General features: G+C 42.0%; 1 protein-coding gene across 1 annotated transcript in view; it reads left to right on the plus strand.

The window, feature by feature from the left end:
- The window catches only part of SLC6A11 (solute carrier family 6 member 11), a 91,813-nt gene that overhangs the window by 30,917 nt on the left and 35,112 nt on the right, over positions 1 to 25,784 (plus strand). The window contains exon 7 of the mRNA XM_053953994.1: positions 12,634 to 12,768. Within this exon, the coding sequence (XP_053809969.1) occupies positions 12,634 to 12,768 (135 nt within the window). The remainder of the gene's footprint in view (positions 1 to 12,633; positions 12,769 to 25,784) is intronic.

Below are 25,784 nucleotides of genomic sequence, written 5' to 3' on the forward strand. Positions count from 1 at the left end.
GTGTCACCTCTCACTGTTGAACTCCAAATATTCCCCCTTAGCTCTGTTTTTATAGATCTGCTCCCTCCTCCACCTGGAGAGGAGCAGGGGATGGCTCATGGATGTACATCCCCAGAAAACTTCATTATCCAGACATAAGAAGTTCTTTTTGTACCCCCCCCACACACTTCCAGCTCATATTTCTTTATATTTTGTGAATGATTTCTGTCACTCTCAGAACTTTGAAGGTTTTTTGTCCTGGTTCTGAGGTGAATTTCAGCTCTCTTGGTTTGAACTGGGCTTTGGTGGCTTTGAAATAATCTACCACACCATGAATTATGTACTCCCCAATTATGCTCAACCTTATTGTTATTAGTAATATCTTGATAATAAGAAATTATAAAATGTAATGAGGAGAACCAAATAACTCAGCCCTATACCTGTTCTTTTCAAATGTGATCTTTTTGTCTGCCTAAAACAAAGAATTTCAAATACAAAGCACTAAGCTTCAATGGTTTCTCCAAAGAACAACATTTTTTTTTTTTAAGCTTTAAAGCTGGTTGGATTGAATTGCTTACCTCTCTGTAAGGCTTGGAGCCTATCTATTCTACCCAAAGATTTGCAGCAAGTCTGTAACAGCAGCCAGAAAAAGTCACAGAATTTCTGTAGCTGTCTCCAGCCCTGAGTCACAAAGCAGAAAAAAAACCCCAAGAAGGGGAGCTAATATGTCTTTTGCTACTTCTGGGATATAAGCTGAGGAAGAAAGTCAAGTGAGATTTGGATTTCTCATTCTGCATGCACAGGCACTAGATTTGCACTTATGGAACTGGACCAACAATTCTGTGATGGAAAACAATAAAAATATAAAATAAAAAAAAATAGGCCTGAGCAGTGCTAATATTTCTGACTGGGGGTAATTCTGTGTTAATTGAGGACCTCTCTCATAGCAGAGTCTCTCTTGAGGCCTTGTCATTTCCAGTTGTGCAGAAATCCCTGGCATGTGACCCTAAAATAAGAGAATATATTCATCTGCTGGGAAATACAAGCAGAAAGAGAGCTCGGTGTGTCAAGATTAATGCATGAGAGAAGTGGGAAAATTCCTGGGATTAGGTTATTTCTTTTCCTTGAGGAGCAAGACACTGCTGGGTATCCAGTGTGCTTGAAGAGCCCAAACTCAGAGATGGTTTTTTCTATATTTTACCCATCATTTTCCCTCCCCTCAGGAGTTAAACCTTCCTTGCCAGCAGTTAAAACTCAGTCACTAGGCCCAAAGAAAATTTATTTCTCAATAGCAAGCCGTCTAAAGGCCTTAATGGATTCAATGAGGCAGAAAGAAGGAGCAAAAGGACAGAAACAAAAAAAAATAAGAGAAAGATGTGTGAAGGAGAAAAAAAAAAAAAAAAAAAGAAATAACTAGGGCCCATTGTAGGAGCTCAGGAAAAGGAACTGGGCAGCAAGGATTGTATCTCCTGAAGTGTCTTTTGTTTTAGGCTGAAGTAACAGCAAAGAATGGCCCTTCATGGTGAGGCTTTAACAGTGGCCAAGGCTGATGTCTGTATTCAAAGGGGGAAAGTAGAACATTCATGAGATGCATGCAGAGTTCCTGCTCTCCGCCTCCTCTCTGTGAGCTTTCAAAACTATTTTTTTTTTCCACTCTCCTGTGCTCTGAGCATTTAAGGACACCTCGGGTTTGTTAAAAAAATTAGATTTTTGTGCTTCTCGGTGGTTTTCCCAACCTTCTGTTTGACAGCTGGGGAAGGTTTCATACAGGAAACTTCAATCAAAATCGTGTCTTCATGATTTCAGTCCTTCCCAGCTTCACCTTAGTGGGGAAATCCACTTTTATATGAATATTTAGGGTGGATCTAAGCCCTGGACTACAGCTGAAGAGAGTAAAAAGTGTTTCAGGGCACTGAGGGACAGCTCAGGGCACATGCAGGTGGGAAAGGTTATGGGCAGAGAAATCACCAGGTCTATGAATGTAAAGTATGAGAAAGCAGAAGAGGCAGGGAGGAGCAGAGGGAGGAGGGCCAGCTGGGATATTTGCTGTGGCAGTGCAGGGAAAATTGCTGCAGAAGTAAAGGGAAAGCCCCAGGGCACAGATGAACACAGCAATCCTTGGGGGCAAAATGCACTGACTGGCTAAAGGTAACAACTTCAGGTTCTTTTTGCCATTGAGGCTACCAGGAACTTTTAGCTCATTACCAAAATGACACTGACCCAACAAAGATGCTTCAGAAATGTGACACCTGCAGTCATTTATTCAGAGTATGATCTCTTCGTGGTTCAGAACCAGCCCTTCCTTACCCATCCTCTTCCCCCCTTCCTTGTAATCAATGAACGATTCCCTGCAGCAGAGCACCCAACAGGAGCCAAAATATAACATTTCCACTTTATTACCATTGTTGATGCTTGTGCCAGGGTTAAAATATTATTCCTTCAGGTTCAGGGCACTTCTGCTGGCTGGGATTTACAACTGAGGGGTTTCCAAAGCTGCATTTCCCAAAACTGTGTGGTTGCCATGTCCTGGTCTCTATGTGAGCACAGAATTTCTGCACAGAAATTGCAATGAGTATTGCTTTTCTTGAGTCTTGCTTTGTGTATTTGGAATATTATTTGCACCTTTTCTTCTGCAGGAGTGCACAGGGTCCCTCAGATGGGATACACAAACATTTATAGCTCTGACTTCCCTAAGGCTGCTCCAATTTAATCTTTCTTCCCATGAAACAGAATAGCTACAGTTCCCTATTTTCACACAGGTCGTTTGTCCTCAGCTCCTGCTAATCTGTCCAGCTTTAAGACTGGCTCCTTAACTGCAATTTTAGCTATCCATCCCCACGACCCTGTATGCCAAGGCTATATTAAACCAAATTCCTGCCAGTGGGAAGGCAGCCTCTGCTTTCTGCAGCCAGCAAAGTCCACATTTCTGGCTTTATCTCCAGTGTGAAGATGTCTTTGTAGTACAAGTTTTGTTTACAAGGCTGTTCTTGTGAGATTTACAAACTTGAGTCCTGTATCCCACCCCAGTGTCAGCTCCCGTGGCTCAAATCCAAACTCACTCCCAAGGATGGCAAAGCTTTAATGAAATGAAATAAATTGCCTCACGAGCAACAAAGGCAGCTGCTGGTGCTGGGCTGGCAACTAAAACACATCCCCAGGAGGGAGCTGGCTGCTGTGCACGTGCTAGTCACTCCTGCTGCTGGAAAAAACCTGTGTGCTCCAAAAAAGAAAGGAAGAAACTCAAAACATCCTCTGTACCTGCGTTGTGTCATGGGAAGGAGGCACTTTAGACAATTACTAGATAGCTGTGTTGTAGAAAGTGTAAGGCACTGCTCTTAATTAAGTGTAGTAAAAAATTCTGGGTTCTTTCCTCTGGGTGTAAAATGTGTTTGGGAGAATTGCAGTGGTCGAGGTCTGTGAGGATTTTTGTGCTTTGGTTTGTGTGTCCCTTGTCCCTGGAGTGCCTTGCTGAGGTTGGAATCTCAGTGCTCCAAGTGTGGGATGAGCACAGGGAGAGGTCTCTGCTCCCCAGGGAGAGCCCCTTTACATCCCCAGAGCAGCCACTCGGGGATCTCTGCCGAGCTGAGGGCTTGAAGGGAGAGCTGAGAGATCAAAGCATTTCCCTAAGAGAGAAAAGTAAATCTGTGGCAGTCACGTACTCCTCAGCCACCCTGTCTTCCAGCCTAGGGGTTTTATTGTGTGATCCCTCTCATTTTTTTCTATGCATCACGTCAGCTTTTCTTCTCAAACCCACAAATTAGTTGCAGCAGTGTCAGATTGGTGTCCTACAAGCCAGCCTTGAGGTGATTTAGCAGCTACATTTAGAGGCTGCTTCGAGGGCAATAAAACCCTCAGTCAAGGTGTGACTAACTGCATTAGCGGGGGTGGAGGAGCCACAGGGAAGGGAAATGTGGAGAATCAGGGTCAGGATGATAAGGATGCTTGTTAGGCTGAGTGGTGAGGCTATTTATTATGCTTTTGTTATTATACTTAATGCACAAGTGGTGTTGCAAATGCTTCACGGTGCATCCATCTCAGCTGTCACCATGGAGATAAGAGCTCGTGCTGCTCAGTGCCTGGCAGGGATGGGGCTGTCATGCTGGGGGCACACAAACACACCTTCTCCCACAGAAATGTGAGCTCTCTGTTCTCCTACAAAACTCCTCAACTTCCCAATAGAATCACAGAATGGTTTTGCTTGGAAGGGAAAAGACGATTCATGGGATCAGGGGATATCCTGAGCTAAGAGAGACCCACAAGAATCACCCAGTCCCACTCCTGGCCCTGCCCAGCCACCCCACAATGCCACCCTGGGCATCCCTGGGAGCTCCTGCAGCTCTGGCAGCCTCGGGGCTGTGCCCACTCCCTGGGCAGCCTGGGCAGTGCCAGCACCCTCTGGGGCAGAACCTTTCCCTGGCCCAGGAGCCTTTCCCTGGCTCCTGTCCCTGTCCCAGAGAGCAGAAACCAGAGCTGCCTCTCCCTGCCCCTCCTGGTGAGGTCTGACCCTTCTCCTTCAGCTTCATGAATACAAAAATCATCAAAAGACAAAAAGGTGTGGCTGTGCTGTAGGGTATCTTTGCCTGCCAGTTTACAAATAGATTTTTTTTTTCCCCAGCATTCACTGCACAAGATTAAATAGTGCTGTGGTGCCCAGAAAACTGCAGAAGTGACTGCTAGATTTAGAGATGGCCACTACCAAACCTGCTGGAGTGCTTGGAGGATTGATAGGATAATTTTCAAAGAAAGTCTCACATATGATTAGTCTTGGTGCAAAATTCTAGGGAAAAAAATCTTATTACCATTGAATTAATGTTCCGTATTTTTAATATTTGCAATGTTATGCATTTATTTGGGGACAGCAGAGTCTGGCTGACATACTGATCTTTTCCAGCTGGCACCTTTTACCTTTTGAGGCCACTTTGTTTTTTACCTTTTTCTGGCTGGAAAACCTCCCCTGTAATCCTTTGGTCATTGCACTGCTTCCACTTCCCAGACTTCAGCATCTTTTTTTTTTCACCTCAGTGCTGATTTTCATTTGGTAGTGTGTTTTTGTTGTTTTTTGTTTGTTTGAGGGTTTTTTGAATGACAAGTGAGGAAAATCAAGCAGGAATCTAAGCTAGAGATGATAAGGAATGCTCTGGTAAATCCCATTTTTACTGGAAAATGTTGATTCACTGAAACAAATGATTTAAGGGAATCTAATAATTCCATGAGGACAAAACTCCTCCAGGAAAGCCAGTTTCATGTTCTCCAGGAAGAGTCAGAGGGCAAACAAACCCTGAACCAGGAGAAGGAGTTGGCCAAAAATTTTGAGTCCCTTCCAATGCACACTTAAGATCTTACACATTTTGGAGTGACGGGAAAAAATCACCTCCTGCCCTGTCCTGACCTTTGCATCTCTATCTGCTTGAAGGTTAAACATTTTTAGGATGGGTCAGGACCTGAGGAGTGAGAACTGGAAGGTCTGTCCAAGATAAGTAAAAATTCCAATTCATGTAGTGCCTTACTGAACCCTTATTTCTGCCTGTGTAAAATCAATTGCACAGCTGGGAATTCAGCTGCTGCTGTGGGTTAATTCTGAATTATTTGCACAGAAATGGGGCTGCTATGGGGAATAGCCATCCCATATTACACATTTTTAAAAGCAAAATGCAAACTTCTGGGTATATGTGTAACTCATAGTATCTGGTTTGTCTGTGAGGGTAAACTGGGTGGCATTGAGAGCTCTGAAAATCCTGGAAGGTTCTGGGAAGGAACAACTTTGTTTTATAAAAGCTTGTACATTTTAAACACCTTTACAAAATGGAAAAAAACCCCAACCCTCGGTTGATTAATTAGTCCTAATTTATATTTAAAATTCTTCCTGATTGATTCTTAAAGTTGACTTTTACTTGATTAAATAGAAGTCTTTAATTCTGAGATATTTGTGGCTCTGCAAATTCCCTCCTTGATGGGAGCTCTACATAAACACTTTGCTTGCAGTGATGAGCTCAGCCAAGATGCTGAAATTTGCTTCCTCCCCATCAGTCTTCCTCTCCCTGCCCACAACCAGGGGGCAGCTCTTCCTCTTTGTACTCTTGAATATTAAACAAAACAAATCAAATTATAGTTATAGGATGCTGTTATTTCACTGGTTTATCATTACCATTAATGGTGGAGATAAAATAATGAACTTCAGTCAACTTCAGTGCTAAAATAATAAACTTCAATCAATCTTCTTTTCTGGGTAAAATCCCCACAAAACCCAAAACAACCACTGCCTTTAAAGAAAAAACCTCCAACAAAGACAGTCCAGGTGCCAGGGACAATAACACCAGGATTTTAGCACTGGAAATCTGCTTTTGTATTTCCACTGGGAGAGCTGTGTGTGCTTGCCAAATTGTAGTGCTGGTTTTGCTGAAGGTTTTCTGCAGCTCTCAGCATTTGAGAATTCCAGCACATACCTTCCCCACGACCAGAGGGCAGCTCTTCCTCTTTGTGCCCTTGAATGTTAAACAGAAAATCAAATTACAGTTACAGGATGCTGTTATTTCACTGGTTTATCAGCACCATTAATGGTGGAGATAAAACAATAGACTTAATCAAGAATTTTTTTTGGGTAAAGACCCCTCTAACCCTAAAACAACCACTGCTTTGAAAGAAAAACCTGCAACAAAGACATTCCAGGTGCCAGGGACCATAACACCAGGATTTTAGCACTGGAAATCTGCCTTTGTATTTCCACTGGGAGAGCTGTGTGTGCTTGCCAAATTGTAGAGCTGGTTTTGCTGAAGGTTTTCTGCCTTTGAGAAATTCCAGCACAGCCCTTCCCCTGCTTCCCAGAGTTGTTTTGGGCACGCAGTGTTTACAACTGTTGGCATTTTTGTAGGAGCAGTGTGGTAGCAGCACGTTCACAACGTGAGGAACACACTCTCCAACAAATGGAGAGCACATTTTTGGCTCTGTTGCTGTTGAGGGTTGTTGCAGCCTTCAATTTTTCATCACCATAACTCCTCTAAGAACAGTTGGCGAGTGGAGGATTAATGTTGAGTGTGGAAAATATAATTTTGGAGACTGAGGAAGCATTGGGAGGAGGCACTGAGCTCCTGAGTTGTATTTACTATAGATACTGATCTAGGAAATAGATAAATGCTTTTCTTTCTGGTATTTAATGACAGCAAAAAATGTAATAGCATGAATGAGACATTTCCAACAGTCGCTCAGTTTCTAGTTCAGGTTGATCCTTTCTTCGTGTGGATTCATTTGTGAGCATCTAAAAACACTTCAGAGCAGTCACCACAATCTGAACTGATTTGTACAATGTGTACATTTTACTGTGAATTTGGTACTATGAACTTGACCAAGGCCTATTCAGGCTGGAATGAATCCTTGAAATAAAAGGAACTACGATTTAGAGTCATTTTTTCAGGACCCAGCCCATTATTTATGATCACTCCCCCTGTTTTTCAAGCTGTTGGCACATTATTTGTCACTGATTAGGTCATTATTAAGCTGTGCATGTATCAAGAATTAATCTGGTTATCTGCATTTGCCATGATGTGTTTATTTATTCTTAATAATTTATTAAGAATAAACTTATTTTCCATTATTATTTATTTTAAATTTAATTTATTATGGTGTTTAAATGCAGGTGCTCACATAAATGATTCCAATAATGGGATAAAATTCACTGTTTCTACACTCTCTATGGGTACTTTTGTGTGTTCTGGTCTCCATGGGTGGGATTTTTGACTGCATATTCTGTTCTTGGTAGTCGTACAAATGAATATTTTGGGGCGGGCTCTGGTAATAAGAGAATTTTTACTCAAATACAAGGAAATCTATCTTTACATTAGCTCTAGACAATACACTGATTTTTTTTCATTAAGTAGGAGGTCTGTAGACCTCATCAAAAGAACTACCAAGCCTGAAGAGCAATTTTAGCAGAAAGAAGACAGATCTTGATTTTAATGCTCTGAGCAAGCTGGAAGCAAACCCAGCTGTTGGAACGAGCTGGGAAATTACACATATTTAGAAAACTTGCTGCTGCTTAAGGAATATTTATGGGGAGAAGTAGCTCATCATGGAAGTGAATTGTTCACTCGATTCAGCTGGGAAAATGAGCTGCTGCTGTGCATGGATATTGTCTGCCCTTGGTGCTTTCTCATTGTTTTCCACTTTTAGCTGCATGCCTGGGTTTCTAATAGAGCACTTTGGATTCAGCCTTCCACCAGAACTTCTCTTGCTTTTGGAACTTTGGACTACAGGCAGGCAGTTTTGTGAACACAGAATATTTGAAATGGAATTTGGGAAGTGCTGAAAAGTGTATCAAGTCAGACCCAATGTAAAGAATAATTTGTGCTGCAAAATATATGGAAAATAGGGGTTTTTTTCACCCATTTTTAACGTGGGATTAAGGCTTCTAAATAACAACTTTGGCTTGTTAAAGAATTTTTCATTTAAGAGAGAACTCCCTTCTGCCCATTCAGTTAAAAGAATGCCATACCAAAATTAAGCAGAACATTCTGATTTGGATTTTTTTTTTTCTTTTTTTTTTTTTTAATTGACTCAATGAATTTTGGAGTGAATTTTTCATTGGCTTGTGAAGGAAACCATTCCAGCAGGGCTCAGATTTTCATTTATTTATTTATTGCCTTCACCACTGTGTGGAAAAAAACTGGGACTTGCACAGCTCTGCCAGGTAGGGATTTTTCTGTGTCCCAGGCAATGACCTCAGTGTGATGTGGTGCTGGAATTATTCCTTTCTGCAGTTATTATTTCATGTGGAAACTTTTGCTTCCTGTGATCACTCAGGTGCTCCCATCCTTTCACCCACTGTCCTCTCCTGGCCCCTCTTTTGTGGCTCATCTCACTGAATTTTCATTCCCAATGAATATTTCCTTTTGGATTCTTATTTCTCAGACCTCAAATCTCATGAAATTTTCTTAGCTGTTGGGGTTTGAATTTATTCCTGCACTCACACATGATTCAGTGGTAATTTAGAAGGGATTCTGCAGTTCATAGGCAATCTGGTTAAGGATGGTTTAGCAGGATTATTCTGGAGCAAGATTCCCTCTGTGGATAAACAAAGATGACAAAGAGAAGATGATGCTGAAAAAATCCATGAAACACACAGGGAAAATAGAAAAATCAGCCACTGTGCTGGTTCTAACCCCCTCCCCTCATTCCAGTTGTACAAATCCACTCACCTGGTGTTCTCTTGGGTTTTTGCCTGTGTTTCTTTCTCTGCATATGAAATTTTACCTTTAAAATGTGGGTGGACCTCCAATGTTCTCCCCCTTTTGACGTGCTTTTAAAAACCTTGTGAATCAGCTGTCATTTCTTAATACCATTGTAAATCCAATTAATGTGGAAAATCTCCCTTTTCAGTTGTCTCTTGTAGCTCTGTAAATGGTGCAGAGTCACACGAACAAAAGCCTTTTTTCCCAACAATGCTGCATGGAATATTTCACACTATCCCATGGCAGTTGCAAAAGAAAATCTTTTATCTTGTCTATCATCTGCTGGTGCCATCTAGAAAGTCAGAATTTGTGAAACTGGCAAATATCAGTGAGGCCAAATCTAATTTGACTGTGCCTTGTGGGACAATTTGAAAATTTTTGATGGAAATCCTGCTCAAATTGGTGGTTCCAATTTGAAAACTTTTGATGGAAATCCTGCTCAAATTGGTGGTTCCAATTTGAAAACTTTTGATGGAAATTCTGCTCAAATTGGTGGTTCCAATTTGAAAATTTCTGATGGAAATCCTGCTCAAATTGGTGGTTCCAATTTGAAAATTTCTGATGGAAATCCTGCTCAAATTGGTGGTTCCAATTTGAAAATTTCTGATGGACATCCTGCTCAAATTGGTGGTTCCAATTTGAAAACTTTTGATGGAAATCCTGCTCAAATTGGTGGTTCCAATTTGAAAATTTCTGATGGAAATCCTGCTCAAATTGGTGGTTCCTGGGTGTGGCTACTCCGACAGCAGAGCTGCCAGGCAGGGGTATGATAATTATATTTCTATATTTGTGCCAATTTGTTCTCCTGGATAAAAATGACTCTTTCCCTTCTTGCATCACTGGGTGAAATTTTGGTTCCTGAGCAGTTTCTCCACGCAGGAGCGTAGTGCAGTGTGGGCACAGCTGGGGTTTCACTCTGATTTTCCATGCTCATGGTCTCAAATAAGTAATTAAATAAATAAAGTTAAATTACACCAAGCTTAAAACACTCAGTAAAAAATACGGATGAGCAGGGCATGGGGGCAGGTCTGATTTTCCATAAACACTTAAATAGTGAGTTCAGGCAAATCTCTGGCAATTCCTGCATTGATATTCCTCAAGTTTACAGCCCAGTGGAGCAGTAGAGGATTTTAGGGGACAGGGCTTAGCAAGCCAGTAATTTCCTGAAGCATCAAGATAAAATTTATCCCATTTATAAAATTTGGTTCTTTATAGTGCAAACAAGCTTGAACGTTGCAGCTTGCACGGGAGAATTCCATCACCTTCCTGGCCTCCAAGTGATATTTAGTTCAGGAATTCTGGTTGTGTGTCCTTAGCAAGAGCCAAGCAAAGGAGGAAGGTTCACTGCTTCATGCTGCTGTGAGGAAGAGTGTGAAGCTCAGGCTGCTGTGGTGTGTGGGAGCTTTGGCCAAAGAAATCTGATCTGGGGCTTTGAGATTTCCAGGGGTTGAGGCTCAGTTCACTGCATGGAAATCTTCTTCCTTATTCTCAGCAGGGTTATCCTGAATTTCTTCTACTTCTCCTCAAAAGCCTGATCCCCCTCACCCTGCAGCATGATCTGCCTGGAGTGTTCACAAACACACCTTTTCCTTTAGGACAAGAAGTTCAGCAGTCCCAGGGGACAAACTGGAACACAGGCACATATCTGTGCTGTTAAGATATTTAGGTATGAAAAGATAAAACTGAATTCTAGCTCAGTTCTCAAAATCTTTATGGTGCCTCACTCACAAAAACATTTCATAGGTACCTGGATATCTATATATTAACCTTGAGTGACATCTAAGCCTCTTTAAGGTTTGGTATTTAAATTTCCAGTACTTGCTACTCAACATATTTCCTATTCTTTGATACTTAAAGCTCGTGGCAGCCAATCAAATATTCATTCTCAGGGTCTTTGGTTCCAATGCACTTTCATTTAAGCACCCAAGGATAGTTCAGAGTTGTTGGGTGCATTTCCACCTACTTGTATGTCTAAATATCATTGTAAATTTTTCTTTCAAGCACATTTTGAGAGGAGAACTTGGTGCAAAAACTCGCCTGCCAGAAATTTTTGTTTTGTTTCCAACTGCTTAAACATTGGCATGGCTCTGACAAGGGTTTAAAAAAAGCATTTTGAGCATTGGGATGCAAATTAATATACCAAGCAATTAAAGTCAATTAAAACAGGATGTGGTGTAATTAGAAACAGTTGTGTTCACATTGATATTCAGAGAGGTTCGATGTGTTGAAAGAAAGGAAAACAATTCAGGAAACTTTTAATGCCCCACAGATGTGATGATGCTGCTAATAATGGCACTGATTCCTAAATTCCTCATCCTGCCTCACCTCAGGAGCTCCGGGGAGGGGGAGAAAATGGGAATTAATGGCTCTCTCCCAGCACAGTGCACTCACCTGCTGAAGTAAAAGAGTTCCTCCATTTTTGAGGGTACCTGATGAGGCACATGAGATCATTTAATGTTTGGGGTTAAATAGTCTGAAAATCCAATTTCAGTTCATTAATTACAAAAATATGTCTGAGAATCCTTTCACAGGTCATTCTTTGATGTATCCCTTTCATTTACATAGCAGACAGATATTCGTCTCCTCAGTTTAAAACACATATTTTTTGAGGTTGTATTTTTCACCAAATGATTTTTTTCCATTTTTGCAGCTTAACTAATTTTGACTGGTACAACGCAGGTGTAAAAGTAGCACAGGTGGAAGTGGCCACAGGAAATTACAGAGAGTTACATTTATAGAGAGGTGGTTGTCCCATAAAGAAAATATTGATAGTGCCATGGAATGTATTATTAATTCCTTTTCTGAGTTTGAGTAGCCATGTGCTGCTTTCAGGTTTGGGATTGTGAAACTGGACCAATTCTGCTTTGTTTTTCCTTTGGAAAATGTGACTTCTTGTAGGTTTCCTGTTGCTGCCCATGCACAGAACAAACTAATTTCTGAAAAAAAAAATGTGTGGCCATGTATGTGAAAACAGAAATTGCTGGGGTTCAGCCCCTCAGAAGTTTTGCCTGAAGGTTCTTTGTAAGATAAGGGTTCTCTATCAAATCCCAAGGAGATATGGATAAAATTTAACCTTTGGGTTTGATGAAATGCTTGTTCCTGAATCCCAGATATGCAGGCAGAGTAGTCTGAAGAGAAACCAGTTTAGTAATTCTGGGGTGACTGAGAATCCATTGCTAGTATTGTTATATGTAATCAATTACCTGTTATCAAGTGTTTGGAAATGACACACTTGCAGAGAGCTTCCCAATCTCTATAAAAAAGTGCTGACATGTCCCACAAGCCCTGAAGAGTTTAGTGGGAATATGGTTGGAGGACAAAAGCCACCCGCACGAAGGCACCCAAAGCACTTTTCCTCCAGTGGATGTGAAGAGAAGGTGGTTTGGCTGCAGCTGGAAGAACATCCTTTCCTGATGTTTGTTTCCTACCCCAGGTTGTGTATGTGACAGCCACGTTCCCCTACATCATGCTGATGATCCTCCTCATTCGGGGGGTGACGTTACCCGGCGCTTCCGAGGGCATCAAGTTCTACCTTTACCCCGACATCTCCCGGCTCTCCGACCCACAGGTAGGACCATGGCTGCATGCTGGGTGCCTTTCTGCCTGGGAAAAACTGCACGAGCCCCTTGGGCTTGAAGTCTGAACGCAGGTGACTGCTGGGGGATTGCACAGATCCCTTTGTGGGAAATGGATTTGTAGAGAATTCTCCAAGCCTGACAGAAGGCTCACACGGTGTGCATCTGTGTGCAGACCTTGAGACAAGAAATGCTGATTTAGAAATGCCATGGAATGGGACAGATATTGCTGAGAGAGAAATGGAGCTAGAAACAAGTTTCAAAGGATGGCCTTGCAAATAAGACTGGATACTCTGGAGAAATAGAACTATGAAAGATGCATTGTGGTAGGACCCACGAGGGGTAGTTTTAGATTATTGGCTTTGAGGGATTTAGAGCATGGTGTGGCAAAAAGCTGATAGGCCAAGAAATGCTTATAGTGTTTTGTAATTAGGAAATTGTCAGCTTCTGATTGTGATGGTGTGAATTATAACATCTGTATTGTCTCACCCTTCTCATGAGATTAAAATGGAATAAAGGTTTTTGAAACACCTCTCAGTCGCCCCATCTCTGGGTCAGAAAAGAGCTAAATCCAGCACCCTGTCCCTGGCCTCTCTTGGCTGCAGAGATGAATGGTGTTGGCTTTTCCTTGATGGAGATGAGAGAGGAAATGCTCCCAACACAACCTGGGAAGGAATCTGCCTCTGCCAGATCCCAATGTTTGCTCAGGTGGAACGTTCCAGGCGTGTGGGATGTGCAGGGAGCAGTGGATGAGCTGCACAGCAGAGCAGAGAAGGAAGGAAATGCAAGGGAATGTTACAGATATTCAGGTGCAAGGCTTTCAGTGCCATGAAATGGATGTGTCTGCTGACTACCCTCTGTTAAATGCAACTTTTGAATTAAAACGAGGAGGAAAGAATAGCTGGCAAAGAACTAAATAAATGAAAGTTACCCAGTTCCTCACTGGGGATGTGGAATCGGGGACGGGGCAGTAAAGCCATGCTGTGTGTTGGAACAGATCACTTTTGAAATTACTTTGGTTGATAAATGAGGATTTTCAGAGCCAGTTGCAGTTGGTGCTTCTGCCACTGAAGGACAAGAGCGTTGCCACCAGTTCAGTGGGAATAAATTTAACTGGGATTTAGCCATTTTTTTGTTCTTTGCTCGCTCCAAATCTAAATCTCAGGCAGAATTAACAGAGAAATTATTCACTCAGATGATTGCTGTCTCTGGGATTTAGCCATTTTTTGGTTCTTTGCTCGCTCCAAATCTAAATCTCAGGCAGAATTAACAGAGAAATTATTCACTCAGATGATTGCTGTCTTTATAGCAGAATATGCAACCGAGAAGGAATGAAGTGCTCAAACCAGGAAATTGTTGCTTCCAGTGTAGAGCAGAACATGGAAATAATGGATTAAGTTTGTGGGTTTTTTATTTCCAGTGACAGAGGATTACAATAAAACAGTTATTGTCCATCATTTGTGTGATATTGAAGGGAAAAGTGACACAATCTCTATAGAACCTGACAGGTTGCAGACAGCGTTTTACTGATCTGCTTTGGCACTGTAAAAGACATTACACAATGTTTCTCCTGAGGCTATTACATTATTAAATGGATCCTGAGAAACAGACAGAAAGGAATTTGGGAATATTTGTCAAACTGAATTTTTTTAATCTGCTTACTGAAGATGTGTCAGCATAATTTTTTTTAAATCTCTGCTTAATTTAGAAATGTATTTTGTTTAAATAAAAATAAAATAAAATTAAATTAAAGACAATAGAGGGGCTCCTTCAGGTAATTTCCTTGGAGCATCTGAAATATCTGCAACGTTTGCTTTAAACAATAATATTTATACAGAAAGGAAAAAAACAAACAAACAAAAAAACACAAACAAACAAAAATAAAAAAAAACCACCAAACCAAAGAACAGAAGGAAACATATTCTTTCAAAAGATTGAAAATTCCAGATGAAAATTTGATCGTGTTGTGTCTTTTGGACCTGACAATGTTTGTGTTGTGTGTCAGCACAGATGGGAAGTGGAAGGGCTGTGGGAATGCTGTCAGTGCTGGCTGCAGCATTCCAACTGCACCTGCAGCAGAGGTGGCTCCAGGTCAGCTGAGAAATGAGCCCTGGCACACAGGGAAGGGCAGGATTCTCTGGCACACTCCCAGGTATCTGTCAGCACCTCCCAGCAGGCTCAGCCTGCAGTGAATCCAGCAATCCCGCCTGGGTCCAGCTGAGCCCCAGGTGCCCCGACTCCCTCTAGCCAGGACAGGGAATTCTCTGCCCTGTTTATTGAGCACAGGGGTGGCCCTGCTTTGTTCTGCCCGGTTTGAGCTGGTGTTTCACCCCTGGGGGTGGGGCTGGAGCTGCAGGTGCCCCCTGACTTCCCCAGCAGTGCTCTGGTGCCCTGATCCTGTGCCACATCTGGGCTTTGCTCCACCTGCAGTGTCTGTGTGGAGTCATGGAGTGGTTGGGGCTGGGAGAGACCCTACAGAGCATCCAGTGCCACCCCTGCCATGGCAGGGACACCTTCCACTGTCCCAGGCTGCTCCAAGCCCTGTCCAACTGACAGGGGTGCACATAAAAAATTCATGTTGTCCCTCCCGTGGTTCCTGAGCATTTGTGTTTTAAAACTCACTGGTTTCACAATCAATGGATCTGAATCCCCCTTCCAGTTTTTTCTTCCCATAGCAGAAAAAAAACCCTGAACTGATGCCTTGTGAAGGCTGCCCTGGAACAGAGGCTGGACAGAGCTAAAGAATAAAGCAGGGATTTGTTCAAAGGATCTCCTCCATGGATCCACCTTGGGCAGCACCAGAGCCCAGCCAGGGCTGCACCCAAGAGGAACCAAAATGGTCCCAAAATGCACGAGCGCTCCCGGGGGCTCTCACTGGGATCAGCTCTGCTCCATTTGCACCTTGCAGTTCATTGTCCCATTCCAGCTTTAGCCCAGGCACTCCCATCCTGCTTGTTTTTCTCTCTCCAGCCCACGTTGTTTGTGCTCCTGGGGCTGAGCTTTGGATCATTTGTCCTTGGTGCCCAGCTGGAGCAGGAATTGTTTTGTCTCCCTGCTCTGTGCACAGAGCTCAGCATCCCCTCATGTGAAGACTCACCCCTGATATGAAGCCCAGACTCGCACACTAAAGCAGCACAGAATCTGGAAATATAAAAGCCAAAACCTGAGGCATCACAACCTGACTTTGGACACTTGTGAGGGTGGGGCAGCCAAAGCTGCTCTGGGCACCCTGTGCCAGGACCTTACCTCCCTCCCAGGGAGCAATTCCTTCCCAATATCCCATCCAACCCTGCCCTGTCTATGTGAAACCATTTCCTCTTGCCCTGTCCCTCCATCTCTTGTAAAAAGTCCCTCTCCATCTTTTCTGTAGCTCCTCCAGGCCCTGCAGGGCCACAGTTCAGTCACCCCAAAGCTTCTCCTCTCCAGATGAACAATCCCAGCTCTCCCAGCCTTTCCTCCCAGCAGAGCTGAACTCTCTGTATGATCAGGGGTCAGTGCTGCTGTTTTAGAGCTGCTTCTTCCCTTGCCCAGTGCTTTTCCAGAGGCTCTTAACAGGATTTTGCCCTGCCTGTGGATTTCCCACGTGCCACTGACACCCTTGCGATGTTTGTCATTGAGGGAGGGCACGCCAGCTCAAGGGACATTATTGCCAGCTTAAGGGACATGATTGCCAGCTCCAGGGAGGGTTTATATGCTTATTTACTATCCTGGTGCCACTTGTAAAGAAATTCCTGTTGCCATGACAATTTGCAAAGCCCATGGGCTGGTGGGAGCAGCCTGGGAAGCACTAAGGGCTGTGTCTGTTTGTCCCTCCTCACATGTGGGCTGGAATTCCTTTTGGGAATGCTTTAAGGAGCCAATTCCTCCTCAGGCTCAGGGAGACTTTCACTGGCAAGTTCTTGCTCTTTAGTTGGATTTTAAAAACCTTTTAGTAGGAAGAAGGTGAAGTAAAATGTGCCATCACAGAGATGGTGAACGCCAATGCAGGTAACTGAATTTTGTAGTATTTGTTGGTTCTAGAGAATTATTTTTGTGTTGGAAAAAACTGTCATTCCACCAAAATTGAAATACCTTGTTGAGAATAATTAATTCAGTGCTTGAAAAACGCTTTCAGACTAATGGGTGCAATCTTTAGTCACTTCTCAAGAAATAGAGGAAGCTTAGTTCTTCAGACTTAAAACTAGAATTTGGCAAAACTAGCTTTATTTGAAAAACAGCCTTTGGTTCAGCTTTAGTGCAACTTTTAATGGCAGTAAGATGGATATATAGGCATTCTCCATTTTATGGAAATGTAGACTTTAATGTTCAAACCCACAGTTATTAGGACAACCTCCCCCACTCCATAAAGCTCTTGCCAATTGGTTCTGGAGCTTTTTGCCAGGGAGCACAACTGAAACAACCTGGAGAGTCGTGCTTGCAGTTTCCATGTTTACTCATTTCAGTGGATTTACTCCCTAATGCCAGAGCATAAATCATGTGGACAGCAGAACTTGTTTTCCTCTTCAGTTGCAGGCCATAATATTTCAGGGAGGGTGCTGGGTCTGCATTAGGAGAGAGGTATTTGAGCCCCACAGCCAGCTATGTTTACTGGGGATTGAATAAATGAAATTTCTCTTCAAGGCTCATTTTGGTTTGAAGTTCTGGACTCTTTTGTCTTTGTGCAATTTGCATTCCATGGTGGGTTAAAGCTTTGTGAGCAGCTATTCATCTTTGCAGCTCCCCTCAGCTTCCAAGGGCTGTGGTCTCCATTTCATTTTTATATTCTATCTCTCCAGCAGACCCAATCCCCTCGCTCTGAAAATGCCATTTTTTTGTCATGTGTACAGCTCATACCAATCACTTTGAGTTGCATCAGTGGAAGCTGCGACAGTCTGGAGCTCTGTTTAAGCCTCAGAAGTGTTTTCCTTCATCAACAAAAAGGTCTCAATAATCTTCATGCTCAAATTGGCTTGAAATACATCCCTCTGCCCTAATCTGGGAGATACAGGTGCTGTTTATAGCTGAAATAAGGGATCTTTGCTGAGTTATAACTCACACAAAAGCAGTGCTTCAGTAAGTTAATGGGATTGTTATGGGCTTTGTGTGCAAGCCTGACTCAGAATATGGTTCTGCTTGTCCCTGGACAGATTTAAGGTGAAGTTGTGTGTGCTGCTCACTGAGCCATGCTGGGCAAAACATTTGGTTCTTTGTAAGAGGATTTTGCAAACATTTGTGTCTGGAAGAAGTTTAGGGAGGGGCAGATGTAGCAGTTTGATGGATCAGGAAGTAACAGTATGGATAATTGTATGGAAAATCACATCAGTTTAACCCCTGCTGTAACAGAGTAAAAAGGGGAGGAAAATAAGAATAAAGCTTTCTTGTTTATTGTATCTTTGTATGCTACAAATTGGCCAAGTTGCTATTTTGGTTTTTTTTTTTTTTTTTTTTTTTTAAGTTTTAAAGTTGTGAATTGTTTTAATGAACATATTCACGAGAGCATCTGTCAACACAGCCACAATTGCACTGAACAGATTTCCAAAATCTTGGACAAATTTCCCTTTCTCTGTGGGAAGAGTACAGGTTGTAGCTCATCTCTGATAAACTCTCATGCGAATGTTGAGCTTGAGGAACGAAGCCAAATTAATCAGGTACAGGAAAATCAGAGCCATGACAGGTAAATTGATTTTAGGTTTCTCAGCTCTTTTATTTGCAGTGGGAAAAGGTTAAAATTGCAATAAGATTTGTGGTGGCAGAAACATTTCTGCAATTCTTTGCTAGCTCAGCCAGGAGAATTCACTTGTAGGCAGCTGGGATGTGCAGGTGACAACTGGGAGATGGCTTCCAGAAGGACTTTGCCCATAAATTTCCTTGGCATTGAGACTTGGCTGGCTGGCTTGAAGCACACTGGATTTTCCTTCTTGAAAATGAGTACCAAAACATGAGTGCACAGCAATGAGCATCAGCTTAACCTGAAAACCCATTTACTCTCAATAGATTTTATACTGCTGAGATCCTTCTCTTCCTTACATTGACCTCTGGATCAAAAACTGCTTTTTCCTCTGTGGCATTTAGGCATTCCCTCTGTTTTCATGTATATTTGTAGAGAAATAGAGCATTTTAGTGCATCTCTTTTAGAGAAAACACTTTTTTTTCTGGTAGAAAGTCACTCCAAAATAAATGCACATTGTTTATTTTCCCCCTGCAAATTGTAATTTTTCATTTTAATTTTTGTATTAGCATGAGTTTATGGTGGTGTTTTTTTCCCCTCCTTAACATGATATGAATCTGTTTTAGCACATAAATAACAATATTTAAAAAAGATGCTGCTAACCAAAACTGCAAACAATTGCTTTCCAATCAGTCTAATTATAATATACATACAGGTGAGAGAAATTTGGGAATACTGGATCAGTGTGGAGGTGATATTTCCTTAAATCCTGATCTGAAAACTCAAACTACAAAAGCATTTGAGAATGTCTCTTCCCTTAACTCCTAATTTCCAAAATGTAGGGATGCTGAGTTGCTCTAGGAAGAAGAAATCATGCAGATTGACTCAATTTTAGGATTTGCAGCCCTGGAATCCACAATCCTATCGCCACCTCGAGGCCAGTGAAGCCTTTTTCCAAAGCAGAGGAAAATCCTCTTTTCTGCCTCTGAGAGTGGAGCAAACTGCTGCACTCAAACATAAATGTTTACTCTGCTTTCTTCAAAAAAGAAAAGGTTGTAAAAGAAATTAGAATTTCTTTTTTTTTTTTTTTTTTGGGGTGCTTTAATGCTCAGAAAATGCAGGTTGCTGAGCAGTGACTTCAGACCTGCCCTGCAATTAAACCTGCTGATCCTCACAATGGAAACCTTGGGATTTTCAGAATTTGGCAATGAAATGATCTCTGCTTGCTGGAGATTTTTTCGATGCTTTTTTGTTTTGTTTTTGAAATGTGACAGGTCATGACCTTAGAGGTCTTTTCCAACCTTAATAATTCCATGATTCCCTAAGGGAAAAACTTGCTGTGGAATGAGAAACTGCTCCATTAGGATATCTGCAATAGTGGATGGTGAGTTTTTAAGGATAGTGCTTGGGAAAATGGTTCAGAGACAGGTCAAATATCCTGAATTTTGGCACCAATAATTAGTAAACCCTTCACTGATTTACTGCATTTTTGGCTTTTATAAGGTTTGGGCAGCAATTAAAAAAAAAATAATTAACTGGGAAAAAATAGTAGCAATGAGAGGAGGAAGATGTCCAGCTTCTATCACACTTGTCCAGTGCTGCTAAGGGGATGGAATTTACTCTTTTTTACTGGGAATTTACTCCCACTTTCTTCCTATTCTCTGGATTGTTCCCCTCAGCAGGTATTCACAGTCTGAACATGGTGTGAGTTGCAGTAAATTAAAACAAGAGTGAAGGTGAGAAATCCATACAAAGGCTGCAAGGATGAAAATCCTTAGCCAAATTTATTATCTGTGTAACTACAACCCCCCCCCCGCCTTTACCTAGACCTTTGTCAAGCAATAATCTAAATTTCAAAGTGTTCTCTCAGTGAAAGGAGAAAGCCTTGCTGCTGGAGGTGAGGTTCTTGTGTTGCTGTTAGGTAGGAATCCCCTACCCAAATTTAAACTTTAAATTTTCAAATTTAAACTGGGAGAAGAATTAATTCTTCTCCAGGTCTGCTGTTTGCACCGTCATTACAAATTACTGAGGTTTGAAATTGTAAGGAATGAAATTCAAGGATTCAGCCCAGTGTGATACTTAAAGATATTTTTCCTACGATGCAGTTTATATCCTCCCCAGTGAGGAATTATTTCATTTAATATGTCCTGCAGATTTTGCACTATGGATTATGTGGCTTTAAAGAGTAGGGAGAGCAACAAATCCCAAATGCAGTGAAAGGGCAGAGGTGTTGAACAAGGGCGGAAATCCCTCCTGGGATGGATTCCCCATTTTCCCCAAATCAAGGGAATGAATTTCCCCAAATGAAGGGTCAACCTGGGAGCACATTGCATTTCCCTGCTCCAAGGCAGCTGCATCCCATTCTCTGGCAGGAATCTGGTTGGGAACACACATCCCAAAAGGATGGGATGAGACACCCAGGGGCTTCTCCTGGGGCAGCAAATAATTCCCTGTGGTGCCTGGAGTGTTTGCTCACCACACTGGGTTTTATATTGTTCAAATGCTTTGGGAATATTTAAGTGCAAAAGTTTTGTGTGCATTTAAGTGGAAAGGTTTTGGGTAAATGTCAGTTTTCTGTGGGAAAGGCTCAGTCTAAATTCCATACACAAACTTTTGGGGTGTGTCAGTGCTCACCTTTTCATAGCTCACCAGACAGCTCTGGTTTATTCACCAGCACAATGTTGTGACTGTTAATTTTATGTGCCAAATGTGCTTTCTGAACTCCTGTTATGGCTCTGGGGTGTTACTTCAAGCCCTGAACAAACGACTTGCCTCCTTCTCCCCATGGTTTCTCCCTGTGTTTCTGCTCAAGCAGCAGCAAGCTGAGCAGGTTTGGGCAGTGAGAAGAGACTTGTTGGAAGAACGGGCTCATTCTGGGATTTCTCTGGGATTTTTGGGCCACATGGAAGCTCTTCCAGTGTCCCTACAACCCCTTAGCAACCTTGGCAGTGGGGAGGCATCATCTGAGTGTCAGAGAGGCTTTAATTGCACTTTAATATCAGATTTTATGGCTGGTGCAGTTGCCACTGGAGGGAGACAGGATCCACACATTAACTCAGAGCATGGGCATGACAGCCAGAGATTTGCCACTGCTTTCATGATGGAACCTGGAAAGGAAATACAAGAGAAACTCAGAGAGACGTTTTTGGCCTAAATTGGAACATTTAAAGTTCCAATTACAAATAATATCAATGACTTCACTCTCTCAGCTACTTTAGGAGTCCAGTCTTCCAGCAGAGGAAGGCTGTTGTTAACAGATATATATTTCAGATGAAATTCAGATAAAATGCTGAGTGACAGATGGATATTAATGAGGAAATAATAACAAGGGGGTTTGCACACACTGGGGGGAGTCAGTAAGTGAAATAAATGAATATTCCATGTTATTTCTGTGATGCAAGTGGGTTTGTGATACCATATAAATAGAGGCACTGGAAATACAGAGCTATTTTGGGAATTGTTAGTAGGATTCTTAATCCCATTATTCCAGAGGAATGGGAGAAAAAAGGAAAAGATAAGATTACTACCCTGGTGGAATGATGTGCTGCTTGCAGAAAATCAGGAATCTGCTCTTTAAAAAGTTGAGTGTTCCTAAAGATTATTCTTTCAAGACCTGTACAACAAAATGCTTTCTAATCCCCCTGGCATTTCTGAAATTCTTTTTATTTCCACCCTAGAACTGGAGTAACAGCTGAACTCTCAAAACAAAAAAAGGGCTGGGCAAACATGCTGAAAAGTAGAGAGTGCACCCCAAAAGCTGCCCTGGGAGAGGTGCCTGCTCTGGGCTGGCTGTGAGGCTGAAAGGTGCTTCCCCCAGCATTTGCTGCCATGCTTTTGTATCCACTAAAAACTGTGGGACATTTCTGCTTAAATAGGGGATTTACTGCAATGCTGCCTCTTCCTTCCTTATGGGTAAATTACTCCACTGTGTTGCTGTAGGTTGGTGCAGGTTGTTGGATTATTTGTTGGATTATTGCCCCAGATTTATTCTTTACCTCCCATTGCAGAGTTGTTTCTCCCTTCTGCTTGAAAAAACACACACCCACATATTCACACTGATGTGATGCCACCAAAACTGCCCGTGGGGATAAATGACAGGATGGGAAATCAACATTTTCTTGATTTCCCATTTGGCTGTGGTGCATTATTTGACTTCATATTTTTCCCTCTGAAACAAGTCTTTAAAGAGATATTTTTATGTGTTAACATTAAATCCCAGAAAACTTTCTAATACAGGAATTCCTATAAAATCATTACTATTTTAAGGAAAACCTTCCTTAGCTGTGTGCACAATCTCAGTTTCCACATGCAAACTGATTTTCCCATATGGATTTTTATAGGCAGCCACTTAAAACACTCAATAAGGCTCCATAAACTGAATTTTCCCAGAATTCTGCCCAGAATCCTGGTTGCAGGAACAGCTTTTGATGCCACCTGGGAACAGAGATAATAAAATGGGCTTTGTCCCACCAGGGCCAATCCCACAGTGCTGCTGCAACTTAGGTCTGTAAATAAGGAAAAGAGAAGACAATTTTTGGGTGTCACAAGCAGAGAGGGAATGAAATGCATTGAGAAAATGTGTTACAAATTTGGCAGGAAATCTGCAGCTATTGCTGCAGTTTGGGGTTGGGGTTCACTGATGTCTCACTTGTTTGTGGTCAATTCCAGAGAATATTTGAATCAGAAAGTGCAGCTGAACCCCTAAAAATGGGAAATGGGATCTGGTTCTTGGTGATTCTACACTCAAGTTCTGTTTGTACACTGATATTTTAGCAGAACAAACAGAAAACATTTCACACAGATCAGAGCTTTAAAAAGTATTTTTATTTTAAACATTTGAATTCTTTATTTTTACTCATCACTGCATTTTGAAACAAAATCTTGTTTAGGAATTAAAAAGCAAATGCTTAATTTAAAAAATGGAGCAACGACATTTGGCTTCTCAAATAACCTTCCAGTTTTTGGCTAAATGCTTTGATGTTTCACACAAATTTGCAAATAAAATTAAATTGAAGCCTCATTCTTCTGCAAAATTAAACATTTGATCAATGTCTGTACATTTAGTAGGCCAAATGTCAAGAAGTAAGCTCTAAATGGCATTTTTTTATCCTAGCACTTTTTTGCCTTGATCTCAGTATTGCTTTTACTTTATGTTTCTGCCAGCTCTGTGGCATAAATGCAAGGTTTTCCACTGCCCAGCTCTCTTGAAAAAGGCCCAGGCTCACAGCAGAATTCCAGTGAATGTTGAGTGGCTTGTTTACTAAAATTCACCACTTGGGTACACAGCTCCTGCCACTCTAAAAACAACTCAGGCTTTTAAAATGCTCTAAATCCCTCTGTGTAAAATAATAAAACAACATGGGCGCTCTGGGGGATGCTCACAAAAAGCTCCTGGTGCTTTCTCAGCCTGGGGGGCTCGGGGAATTTGTTTATCCAGCCATGAAGGGGAGCACAACAGAGGTGGGAAATGATGGCAGCACCAAAAAATCTGTTGGAGAGAAGCAGCCCTCAGTGAGTCACTGGTGATGAAGGCAGAAAATGTGCCAGAGGAGGAGGGATTCCAAATTTTAATTATCTGTTTGGTAATTTGATCTTGGTAACAAAGTAGGTGAGGTGGTTCAGGGTCATTGTATTGAACAGGGGAGGGAAAAGTGTGGTTTGGTTCCTAAAAATCATCAGTCCCAGAAATTCCTCTTTGCCCTGGTCCTGTGGAACATTTGGAATGCCCAAAAGTCAGAGCAGAGATGCCTCAGCTTGAGTGAATCAGGCAAAAATTAAATTACACAATGACTTCCTGGTGCATTTTGACATGGAACAAACAATGATTTTCAGTACAGGTATATTGCTGATAAATGTATTTTTGCATTTCTAGAACTCCACTTACCTGCAGATTTTTAAGTTCTTTAGTTTTAAAGTAGTTTAGATTTTTTTTTTTTTGTTTGGGTTTGTTTTGAGTTTTGTTTTGGTTTTTGTTGTTTTGGTTTTATTTGTTGTTGTTTGTTTGGGTTTTGTTTGTTTATCTGGGTTATTTATTGTTTAAGCTTTGGCTTAAATTTTTACATCAGTTCCATGGTCATATATGTGCAAGGAAAAGTAAGGGATGAGTGCATATTTCCCAAACATGGAGTTGAAGAAGGCAACACTGAGCGAGCTGGCAGCAGGTGAGAAAGGGAGAGAAATAAACCAACCCATGGTCCCTTTTTGTCTTTTTCCATTCTGTGCTGTAGAGAGAAGCCAAAGGTCCTTCCCATGGTGGGGGAACATCCAAGGAGTGATTCTGAGGGACAGACACTGCACCAAGGATGGCTTTGGGGTGGAACCACCCCTAAACCACTCTTTGAACACTTCAGATAAGCCTTTACAACAAGTCCAGGACATCAGCAGTGCTTTTGTTTTCTTAATTGATTTCCCCCAGACAAATCTGTCACAGGGCACAGAACACAAGCTTGTGCCTGAAGCTCTAAACCAAATTTGCTTTATTGCTTTGTCTTTTTTTGATGCCTCCCTGTATTTATTTATAAAAATTACTTGGGGAGCTCATTCTGATTTTTCTGCCTGGATGCTGTCAGTAGCTCCTTAAATTCCCTAAACTGTCAGGGAGACTCTCAGTGGTTTGTAACTGAGAGAAACCACAAATCCCAAACGCCCCTTTAAAAAAGAAATTAGTTCTTAAAATCAGAGATTGGTTGGACAAATTGTTGCTGTGAGCTTGCTGGAGTAATCTCAGAGATTCTTGGCACATAATCCTGGGTGGGTGCCAAGCTCTTGGTTTGGTTCCAAGTAAATTCCAGCCACCATTCAGCAGCAATTAACTCTGAGGCAGAGGCAGCTGGGCCACCCTGAGTTATCATCTCTGCCCTGCAGTCCCAGAGCTGGGCTGCTCATTCAGCCACAGAACCTGAGCTTCTCCTGAGGCTGCCACCCCAAATTCCTTCCTGGGACTTGTGGTCCCACACCCTCGGTAGCTGTGCTTGTGGAATTCCCACATAAGAGCTGGCAGTACGGGGAGAGATGAATCTAAACTTAATTTAGTTATATATTGACAAAATTAATGACTGTTGCTTGCTCAGTACTTTCATTGGTGGAATTTGAGGATGAGGCTACAGGAAAAAAAAGTAGAGTATGTATTTGTGATTATGGAGGTTTGAGGCTGCAGTAAATAATTTCATAAGGTTTTGTGAGCTACATTTCAGAGGTCACTGCAATGGATTCTGAAGCAATTCCATGCTTGTGCTGCCACAGAATTGATCTGCAGAGGGTTTAGTGGTGAGGTGGCCCCAGTGGATTCCTGCTTTTGCTCCCTGGAATTGTTCTGGCTGAGTGATGGTAGAACTCATTTGGGGTTGCTGTGCTCAGAGGGGA

The sequence above is a fragment of the Vidua chalybeata genome, chromosome 12 (assembly GCF_026979565.1).
Source record: "Vidua chalybeata isolate OUT-0048 chromosome 12, bVidCha1 merged haplotype, whole genome shotgun sequence".
Lineage (NCBI taxonomy): Eukaryota > Metazoa > Chordata > Aves > Passeriformes > Viduidae > Vidua > Vidua chalybeata.